The 11,091-nt window shown below is 59.6% G+C and overlaps 1 protein-coding gene across 1 annotated transcript; it reads left to right on the forward strand.

The window, feature by feature from the left end:
• Positions 1-3,326: 3,326 nt before the first annotated feature.
• On the forward strand, positions 3,327-7,376 carry DNAL4 (dynein axonemal light chain 4). The gene is made up of 3 exons (XM_029955204.1): positions 3,327-3,536; positions 5,198-5,281; positions 6,368-7,376. Exons 1-3 carry the CDS (start codon positions 3,468-3,470, stop codon positions 6,530-6,532), a joined length of 318 nt encoding a protein of 105 aa, XP_029811064.1. The 5' UTR covers positions 3,327-3,467; the 3' UTR covers positions 6,533-7,376.
• The last annotated feature ends 3,715 nt before the right edge of the window (positions 7,377-11,091 follow it).

The following is an 11,091-nucleotide window of genomic DNA, read 5'->3' on the forward strand; positions in this document are numbered from 1 at the left end:
GAGAGAGACACTCGTCTAAGACATGAGGTGTGAATTCCCAGCTGCCCGTGGAGCCCGCACCCAGCAGCCTCCGAGTCCTGCTCTGGGCGTGTCCTCCCAGCTCTTGGCTACTGGTGGTGGTTCCTGGGGCACCAAGATGCACAAGGGTTCTGGGCATCGAGTGGCTGTCCCCCCTCCCGGGTGGCGGTAGAGGGGGGACTAACAGACACTCTTGGCCTTATTTCCCAGAATCCTTCATTTGCCCCCACCCCTCACAAGGATTCCTAGCCCTCTTAAGGATTCTTCCCAAATCCTTCAGAAGCAATACACAGTGAGTGAGGTCATTGTCACAAAAGAATAAGGCACAGACAGGACAGGAGGCACTGGGTTTTTCAAGGGGATGACAGAAAGAGCGCTGGCTTTTCTCCCCGTTGCCTAGGAGAAGCCTCGCTGCAGACAGGCCGGGGCTGTGTAAGGTGCGTGGAGGGGCCCTTGCGGGAGGAGAACAAGGGACAGGAGAGGGGGCGGGGCTGCCCCTGGCTTTGTGACAACGTCCCTGGGATGGATTGAGCCCAGCAGGTTCAAGGACCCTGGCCGCAGACACACTTGCATTATTAAAGGGCTCTCTTTTAGATCCGATGGGATTTCTTTCTGGCCTGGAGCTGTCAGGCACATGCTCATTCGCACGGAAGATTGATATGGTTATTAAAACCTCCGGGTCTGCTATTTTTGGTCGCGCTCTTCCAGACGGGCTTTAAATCGTGGCGGAACGACTCTAGCTGTACTATAATGATACAGCATCATAAAGATTCTCCCACCTTTCTGTATTTAGAAGCACGTCGTCCATAACTGTTCCTTTTTCTTCTGGAAGTCTCGCCCCTTTTGGATCCCCAGAAGTACGGGTGGTGGTTAGGAAGAGCATTCACAGCCGTGGTCCTTGATAAGCATTCTTGAATAACGCTGAGGACGTGCTGGCCGACGGCAGCGCAGAGGGAATGGCGCCCAGAGCTCTGCGGTTTCCGTGCGCTCACACGCGCCTCATCGCTGCCTGCAGTGGGTTCCTAAGAATAAGAAGATGGGTTTGTTTATCCCATTTCGCAGAGGAGGAAACCAAGGCCCAGGGCTACAAAGCAAGGAGGGGCACAGAATTTCATTTTGGTTACAGAACTGGCCTTCCAGCCTACGTACTCCACCTCATGCCCTCCCCGCTCCAAAAAAAAAAAAAAAAAAAACCCTGTCCAGGTGGCCTTTTCCACATCGTTCCTGAGAAGTGAACTTTGGTAGTACCTCTGACCTCCAGCCTTGCTCATCAGGGAGCTGTATGCTGAAGCAGAATGCCAGTACCCCAGCCTCTGCCCTCCCCGAGGACAAGCAGGTACACGCTTGCCCCTAAATTCCCTCCAGGACACGCCAGGCCAGCACTCCTGAGTCCCGAGGATGAACTGGATCGAAATGGAATATTTAATTCAATATTTAGGTGGGAGATGCCCAAGCAACTGCTTTCGCATTTCAAGCTGAGGATCTTGGGAGGAAATACACCTTAAAGCCTGTATCCTCTAATCATCTGCGCGGCCACCACCTCTGTTGCACCTTGATAAAGGGGCGGAGGCGGCAGGCAAGTGGCCTTTCAGAAAGCCAGGACAGGAGTCGGAGGTGGGCCTTAACATTAACGAGCAAAGACAAAACGATTCACTGGATTCTGTGAAATAAGACACATTAGCAGAAAGTCCAGTGGGAACGTGCCTGGTCACTCGCCAGCTTATCTGCAGAGACAAACAAGACTTGCTAGTGTCTGAGTGGCGCGGGCGCCCAGAACAGACGAGCTCCGAGCCGTCTGTGCCCCGGGAAATCAGAAAACGCAAGGTAGTGGGGACAGTAGCAGACTTCCAGCCTTGTTCAGGGGGAGCCATCAAATGGGGTGGCTCCGAGGGCTTCTGACGCACCAGAGAAAGGGAAAAATGAGAGCACAGCCCAGAAAAAGCGCACGGAAAGCTCGGTGCTCGGCCACACAGGGGTCAGGTCACTGGCTGGTCAGACTCCAAGCTTGTCTTTTGCTGCTGGGATCACCCGGGTGGCACTGGCCATGGCACACTGGGTGCCTACTGTGTGTCGGTGCTGTGAGATGGGGTGGGGGGTGCCCACGCAGGAGACGGTGCCCGGAGTCGAACCCCAGACCTGCTGCTCACCTGCTGAGGCCCCAGGCCCAGCAGAGTATGAGCTTCATGCCTCCATTTGAGAAGGCCTACCCCACAGGGGCGTTGCAGCAGTGGGGCACGAGGGGCAGGGGCCCCGACAAATGTCACCTGTCAGTTATGACACCGGGCGTTTTCGGGCTTTAGCGGCTGTGCCACGAAAACCCATTTGAAAGTGTGAGAAATGCTGGCTTCTGTGACCTTCTCTGGTCGTGTCTGTCCCATGTGGGTGGCTCAGCAGGGTCCAAACACGGTGGATTGTATGCATTTCTGTCCGCACCTCTTCCGAGAGAAAAAGTCCTTGGAACTCTAGGCTAAATTGAATTGTGGAAACAGCAGGACTTCCAGCAATGCTCACAGACACTTAGGACCCAGCTTCTCTCTTTAGGAAAAGTCCCATCTGTTATTACATAACTAGATTTGGAAAGAACAAAAAAATCCAGACATAGGTATTAGGCTTTATAACTTCCCATTCATGGCCACGCACTACTCTCACATATGTGGCCGTGTGCCGGGGACCCGGTTAGCCACTTTCCGTACATTCTGAGTCTCCTAACAACCCCGTGATATAGACGTGGCTGCCGCCAGCTTCCTGGTGCGGGCTCTGAGGCCCAAGGCCACTCTGCTGGTGAACAGTAGAGCCCGCAGACCCAGGCCTTACAGCTCCTGGCCCAGGCCGGCCTAAGGGAGCCAGGAGCCGGGCAGGCCGACATCGAAGTGGGACATCACTGTTCCCATCCCTTCCGCAGATCCGGGACCCATGGACGAGGTGCTTGCTTGCCCGTAAGCCTGGGATTCTCGATCCTAACCTGACATTTCCAACTCCGTGTGCTGGGAAGGAAGCGTGTGCACACGTGTGCGTGCAGAGAAGCCGAGTTTGTTCTTTGCGAGCCCGAGGCTCCGTCCTCGGCCTGGCCCGCGCTCAGTGTTTGTCTTGATGATGACGGTGTGGGCTTGGAGCCCACATGTTCCTAACCAGCGCGTCCCAGCCTCTCGCATTGACTCATCCTCCCGTCTGCAGACTTGCTGGCCATTTGGAGAAGGATGCGGAGGAGTTAGGACAGGGAGGTGTCACATTGTCAGTGAGACATTTCTAATTTGTGATGTGTGGTTTTAAAGCCAACTCTTTCTCCCGGTTTTTCCTGTTTTCCACAGCACCCCTTGAGGAAAGACATTTTCTGCTCCCACCCAGTTGGCAGGGCCTGCTTCCTGAATCTCCAGGGCACATCCTAACCGCCAGGGCCAGCACCTCCCAAGAGCCCACTCTCTCCCTCCGGGGGTCACGGTGGAAGGATCATGGGAGAAACAGAAGGGAAGAAAGAGGAGGCTGATTATAAGCGGCTGCAGACCTTCCCTCTGGTCAGGGTAAGCCCCGGGGGAGGGAGGCCGGGCGGCCAGCAGGGCCCGCCCAGCCTCAGAGGGAGGCAGAGAGCTCGTTGCCTGCAGGACAGCAGGAGGGGGAAGTTAAGGGCCCACCCGGCTCAGATCTGGAGGTCTGGGGGTCGACAGTGCTTCATTCCTTCATTCCTTCACTCATTCAACAAGTACTTACTGAGGCCACCTACCTACCGTATGTTGGGCTCTGTTCTAGACACTGCGGACATAGTAGTGAACAAGTCAGACACAGGCCTGGGCCACATGAAGGAAAGGTTTAAGGCACGTAATTCAGGCAATTAGTGCTGTAAAGAAAAAGACAGCCGGTGTCAGGGGCTAGAGAGTAGCCGTGAGCTTCCAGGCAGAGTTCTCTGATCAGAGACTTGAATAAAGTTGGGGAGAGAGCCTCGCAAGAGGTCTGGGGAAGCACGTTCCAAGCAGGGGAAACGGCGAGCACAGAAGGCCCGCGGTGGGAGGGACAGGAGGAAGGCCGATGGCTGGCGCCGAGTGCCCAGATGGTGGTGGGACGTGAGGGCCAGAGTGACAGCAGGCCAGACCTCACTGGTGGGCCGGCCGCCGTGACCGTCGTGGCGAAGCGTGTGGATGCCATCCCGGGCTCACAGCGAACAGCGGGTGTTTTAAACAGAGGAGCGATGGAATCCGTGTGAGGTTTTTAAAGGGTCACGCCCGCTGTTGTAAGGAGAATGGGTTTTAGTGGACCAGAGTGGGGAAGTGGGGAGACCGGTGAGGACGCTGCTGCAGGGGCCCAGAGAGGTGATGGGGTGGCTGCGTCCCGCCATGGAGTGCAGGTGGACATGGTCAGACCCAGGACCCATCCTGAAGGTCGAGGCACTGGAACTCACTGGTGCGTTGGGTGCCCTATATGAGAGCAAGATCGGCAAGGGTAACTCCGCGGGCCCTTCCTCCCCGCCCTGAACTCAGGAGAGAAAATGGTGTCGATTACCAAGAAAAGGAAGACGGAGGAAGAGTGGGTTTGTGGGGAAAGTTGAGTTATCTTTTAGACATCTACGCTTGTCAAGTAGAGAGTTGGACAGAGGAGTCCAGAGCCCCCCAAAAAGGGTTAGAGCTGGAATGAAAAAGTAAGAACCCTCACATAGAAGATCTACCAACCCACGGAACAGGGTGGGGTCTCCTGGAGATTGCTGGAGAAGAGAGAGGGCAGAGACGAAGCCCAGAGCCCTCCTGCAATCGGTGGGAGGGAGGGACCCAGCCAAGTGGATGAGAAGAGCAGCCAGAGTGAGGAGGAGCCAGGAGCTGTCTCTTTAGGGGCCTGCGGCTGCGGTCCAGCCGTGCCCAGGGGCCAGTGTGGACCGTCCCTGTAACCAGCACCCCCTGCTGCCTGGGCCGGCCTTCTCCCCGCGTCTTTTGGCTAGAACGAGATGCCGGAAGCTTCAAGACGCCCCTTGTAGAGAGGCCTGGGTGTTAGAGTGCGCTCAGCGGCACCGGATGCCATGCCCTCTGTCCCAGCTGCACACCCCGAGCCAGGAGCTGGGTCTCCTCTCTGGGCTCTTTCCCAGGGCTGTGCCAGGGCAGCTACCCAGTGTCCACGCCTTAGGCTGGGGTCAGAGAGGCCAGCCCAGATGGCCAGCTCGTGGGCTAAGTTTCTCTGTTTGTACCCCCGCCCTGCCTAGCATTCGGACATGCCAGAGGAGATGCGAGTGGAAACCATGGAGCTGTGTGTCACGGCCTGTGAGAAATTCTCCAACAACAACGAGGTATCGCCATTGGTGCAGGTGGCCTCTCCTGCCTTTGGTGACCCCCATGAGGGAATCAAGTGGCCCTGCTCCCCACAGCCAGCTCCAGGGAGTCCTACTGGGACCTGGCTAGCGCCTCCCTTAGAGGCGTTCGAAGCCCGAGGAGCCAGCGAGGGAAGAGGCTGGCTCTGTCCTGGGGCCCTGGTCCGAGGATGGTCACGCCCAGTCCGAGAGGGCTCTCCGTGCTGCCCCTGCCTGTACCCCGGTCCTGGGGCCTGCTGAGTCGGGCCCCTTCCCCCTTGGCTCCGTCCTGGTGGAGAACAGAGCCCTCCCCCACCCAGGCATTCACTCACGTATCCATTCATCCATCCGGAAAAGATGTTGAACACCCTCTTTTGTGCCGGTCGCTGTCCCGGGTGCCAGGGTATGGCCAACAGGCAGTGTGACGCAGGAATGTCATTCATCAGTCCGGTGACGAGTGAGAAAGAAGTCAGTGTGCAGACAGCCAGCGGGGAGGCAGACCCAGGCCCAAGTTCAAATGCTGTCTCCAGCCCTTCCTAGCTCTTGAACCTTGGATACGCCATTTCTCATCTCCAAGCCCCGGTTTCCTGGTCTGTTAACGGGGGGCCAGGTGCTGCCCCCTCACTGGGCAGCCGTGAGAACACGGCTGTGAGTTCTGTGAGGATGTGGGGGCCAACCGCCCGGCACAGACTCCGCCTGCACGGCTGGGTCCTCTGCCCCTCCCTAGGCCTCTTCTCAAAAGAAGCTTCTTGAAGGAGCCAGCACAGGAAGGAGTGGGGGCTACTGCTGTACTGGAGGGAAGCGGTCCAGCTTCCCTTCTGGGAGTTCCTCAAGCCCATTAGGGAACAGCCTCTCTGTTCCCCGAGGATAAAGCTGACACCTCGCAGTAGGATGATTGCACGTGGTGTGCAGAGTGCCGTCAGATGGTACCGGACTCGGTCCGACCACAGGCTGGTGGTGCCGGCACCGGAAACGGGCCCTGAGAGGCGGAGCCCGCGTGCAGACCCGGGGCGGCGGGGCGGGGGCTGGCTCGTGCCCACACTCCCCCCAGCCTTTCCCACCTGACGAGCGTCTTCTTCGTCCCAGAGCGCTGCCAAGATGATCAAAGAGACGATGGACAAGAGGTTCGGCTCCTCCTGGCACGTGGTCATCGGCGAGGGCTTCGGGTTTGAGATCACGCATGAGGTGAAGAACCTCCTGTACCTGTACTTTGGGGGGACCCTGGCTGTGTGCGTCTGGAAGTGCTCCTGACGCTGTCCCCCACCCCTGCCCCCCGTCCCCTGCAGGGACCGGGGGGCGACCCCAGGCAGGCCCTCGATCTTCCAAGGAGAGTCTGGGGTCTTCCCTTTTGCCCTTTGATACCAGTTTCCCAAGCCGCGCCCGGCGTGTGAGTGTGTTGGCACCTTTCCCCAGGCCCCCCAGCGTGTGAAGGGGAGAGCAGGCTGCGGTCTGGACGCAGGGGAGGGGTGGGAGACGTGACAGGGTAGGAGGGTGGGGAGGTGGGAGCTTTCTCACAGGGACACGCCAGCCCCGCCTCTCTCAGGGGCTGCTCTCCCCTGGCCTCCCGGGAGCCCCCCGCCCCTCCACACTGGCCCGATGCAGATGGCCCCAGGGGGAGCCTGTCCTCTCCAGGGACCCTGGCAGCTTTCTCCCCTCATTCCCCGGAGAAATGGCGGCCCCCCAGAAGCCCCTTCTCCGAGCCTGACCCCAGGCTGGACGCACCGCGGCATCTCACCGGCCCTCGCGCTCTCCTCCCTCCTCCGCCCAGCCGCCAGGCCGTGAACCTTTCGTGCCGTGTCCACCTGCACACTTGGGGTCCTGTGGCGGAGGGCGTGGGTGTCACTGAGCCTCGGGCAGGGCTCCCGGGCCTGGGTGCGCTCACCACGAGGCCTGTTCCGGCAGGGAAACCTGGCCTGCCACTTTCTCATCAGGGACCGCATGCTGATTTGTATTTCTGATCTCTGCTGGCTTTTCTACATTCTTTTTTGAGCGTGGGGAGAAGGGTTTTAGTAGAAGGGTGAATCCTATTTTACACAGCGGTCTTATTTATATAAATGTCTTGGTTTTTACAATTAAAGTGAAAAACGGACCTTGATCTACAGCCTCTTGAAGTTGGGGGAAGGCGGGCTCGGCATCCTCGGGCGGCGGTGGGTCCCGGGAGCCCAGGGAACCTTCTGGCTGAACAGTGAGGCTCCTGGGAGCCCAGGACATGGCCCCACCGCCCACCGTCACGTCCCGGGCAGGGGCCAAGTGCGGTTGCTGGGGCCACACGGACGCCGACTGAGACACCCTCGCTGGCCAGTCCGAGCTGCCATGAAGATGTCAGTCTCACGTAATGTGGTTTTAGTTCAAAGTTGTTTGTTCAACAGCTGGTGAGTGCCAGAGCCCAGGGGCAGGTCACAGAGACAGAAGAGCCACAGGCCCCGACTTCAGGGAGCCCCAAGTCTACCATGGAGGAACGTTTGAACCCAGATGTGAAAAGTGATGTAACCAAAGATAGGATAGGGCACCCCAGGAGGAGAAGGGGTGCCCCCAGGCCCAGCCCAGGGGGAAAGGTGGGCCTCTGGCTGATGAGGCCTGAAAGCCGACTCCTGAGGGGGACGGGGCTTCACTGGGGAAGGGGCTGCTCCAGAGAGGAGAGACACGGAGGCAAAAGTGATTTGAGGGTGAGGGGGGCCCACTATGGGACCACGAAGCCCCTTTGGCTCAGGGGCCGGCCCCTCGATTCAAGTCTCTGACCCTGAAACGCTGGACTGGGGGAGAGTGGCCCGCTCTTCTGTGCAGCCTCTGTTCCCCATGCCCGTGGGGCCCTCCTGGGGTGGCCCACCCAGGACACTGGGACCCGGGAGTCTCAGCCCCTGGCCCAGCCCCGCCCTTCCGAGGCCAAGTCCGGTCGTGAGCAGATCCATCAACGGGCGTGCTGGACGATGTGGCTTCGGGCCGCCAGGGTTTGCTCAGACAGACCAGGCCGGCTGGACAGAGAGACAAGTGCCATCGGGTCACCCATGGACCTCAGTGCTTGCCCAGTTGGTGCGTGGGCTGAGAACAGGGGGCAGACAAGCACTAGAGGTCGAGGGTCCCCTCGCCTCCGCCAAGGCCGACCCAAGGCTGGAGAGATTGGGGGCGCACAGGGAGGGACAGGAGAGGGGGCGCCGAGGCCTGGAATAGCTGTGCTTTGCATCTGTTCTCTCCCTGAATCCGCACCCGTGGGTGCCAGCGAGTGAGGCGGGCTCAGCCTGCAGCCGAGGCGGTGGGGGTGGCATTTGGGAGTGTGGGCTCGGGGTCCACAGATCTGGCTCGCGCCCAGCCCTGCTCTTCTGTGCCGCAGTTGCTTTATCCGCAGAATGGGGATATACAGCCCCTGCCTGCTGAGGGGGTCCGGAGCCCCAGGCCTGCACCAGAGCAGGTGACTCCCCGTGGTGAGCGCCCTTGCCGTCTGGGGGTGTGCCCTTGCGTGTGCTGCCTCTCCCACCTGACCCCCGGCCCCTGGGGATGGGGCGGAAATTCAGCAAGATGGAGATCAGGCTGGTAGGCACTGGCCCCCGAGGCATGGGATACGGCGGCACCCCTGGGGCCCGGCAGCGACCCCTCTCCTCTCCCTCCCTCTCTGGCTGCCACAGACGGTGTGGTCACCATTGGGCCCGGTCAGGTGTGGCAGCTGTGTCTCCCAGGGATTTTCTCCTCCTGCTCCCCAAGGTCAGTGCCAGCCACGGTCACCCCAACCTTCCTCACAGGGGCCTCCCTGCTCGTGGTCAGGGGTTCTGCAAGCCTCCACTGACAGGAGCTGAAGAGGAGAGGGATGTAACGAAGACCATGTCGTCTTGGCAGCGAATGGCTGCAGGCCTGTCCAGGGAGACGGATGGACAAACAGAGAAGCAGGATGCGTTTAAGTCATCCGTGGGGAGGGGAGAGCTGCCGGGGTTCGGGGTAATAACAGGGTTCAGGAAAGGGAGCAACTCACCCCCCCAGGGCCCTGGGGGAAAGCCTCACATAGGAGGTGGTATTGAGCTAGGCCTTGGCTTCTTCTAGGGGCCGAGGCAGGGGGGGGGGGGGTTGTCCGTTGTGGGAGCAGCACGTGAGGATCTTCAGTGGCCCGAGAATGCTGCCGAGATGCTGGGGGACATGGAGCACTTGGCCTGGACTTGACCAAAGGGCAAGATAGGGCTGCAGGGGAAGCGAGCGAGCTGAAGGGGAAGGCCTTGCGGGGGCCGAGGAGGAAGAGACTGCTGTCTGTGGAGTGTGTCCCACTTGGCAGGCACTGGGCTCCCTCCCTCATGACCACGATGTCCTGTATCCTGAGCAGCCCTCCCAGGCGGTAGGCACTGTCCCCGTTTACAAATCAGGAATCGGAGGCTGGGAGGAGGAGGAGGGCTCTTGCCTGGGGTCCAGCCGGGAAGGGACAGGCCAGAATCCGAGCCTCGGCCTCGGGCCTCCGTGCTCCCGCACATCTCTGCCCAAGCGCTGCTCACCAGCCTTCTGGGAGCCTCCCCTCTCCGTGCGCAGTGGCCCACCACCACCTTGGTCCCTTCTGCTGCCAGCCGCAGTCGGAGGTGGGGTGGGGTGGGGAGAGGAGTGTTGAAGTCCCCAACCCCCGGGCTCTGTCCCTCTGCCTAAGAGAGCAGTGAGTGCGGGCGGATCAGACAATGAAACATTGCCCCCGGCCCAGCGTGGCCTGTGCAGACTCAGTGGAGGTGCTGGGGGCCCCCGGGGCCAGGCCGTCAGAGCAGAAGCTGAGGGCGAGGTCTTGGTAACGGGGCTCCTGGCGACGGAGGCAGTGGGCAGGCCGCCAGGGGGCTCCGTGTGGCCGGTGGAGACATCGGGCGGCTATTTAATGTCCTCTGAGAACTGATGCAGAGAAGCACCAGGATCCCGCTTAACCTACTTCCTGCCTCTCTGGAGAACCGGCGGGCAGAGGGGTGTCCCCTGGGTTGTGGGTCCCAGCCCACACAGTGACTGGGCTGTGAAGTGGGGCTTTTAGCTCCTTAAAGACAGGAGCATCTGATTCTCTCCTTTGGACCCTCCCCCAGTTTGGGGCAGAGAATTGTTAAAGTTTAGCCACTAGCCCCCACCCTGTTCTATTTTCCTTTTGTTCTTCTCATCTCATATTTAAAGCAACCACCTCCCACCGCCAGCTGCTGTCTTGTCTTGTCTTCAATCCTTAGAAAGGCCTGGTAGGAGGGGGAGGTAGGGGGGAGTGGAGAGAGCGCCCAGGAGGCAAAAGTTCTGAATTAGTATTAATAATATTCCCACACCAAGTGCACCAGGCCCTCGGCTGAGCATTTTCCAATCCCCAGCTCATGTAATTCTGACACCCGCCCTGTGAGGAGACACTGTCCGTACCCCGCTCTTTTCAGATGGGCCATTGAGGCACAGAGAGGTAAAGCCCCAGGTCACACAGGGATTGAGAGGCAGAGCCAGGATCCACCCGAGGCCTGTGACCCGAGAGCCCCAGCACTCAGACCTCTCCCGGGGTCTGCCCTCCAGCTGGGACCAGCCACTTGCTCCTCAGACCTCCGTTCTCCTCTCCTGCAAAAGAGGAAAGAGGGCCCACAGCCCCGGCCCAGTCCCCTTCCTACTGTAGGGCACTAGGGAGATGGTGGCCACAGACATGAAAGTGTTTTATGGTTGGAAGGGCTGTTCCAGGATTTGAGTTAAGGCCAGTCTGGGGTGCCCCCCTCCTGCACACTTGGGCCTCTTAGCCCCTATGGACATCAGCCCCACCAGACTAGAATGTGAACTGCAGGGTGTCCACACCCAGGTGCACAGACACACACTTCCAGTGACCAGGGACCCCAAACAGCTGACTGGGC

Source organism: Suricata suricatta, chromosome 10 (genome assembly GCF_006229205.1).
Source record: "Suricata suricatta isolate VVHF042 chromosome 10, meerkat_22Aug2017_6uvM2_HiC, whole genome shotgun sequence".
In the NCBI taxonomy this organism is placed as follows: domain Eukaryota; kingdom Metazoa; phylum Chordata; class Mammalia; order Carnivora; family Herpestidae; genus Suricata; species Suricata suricatta.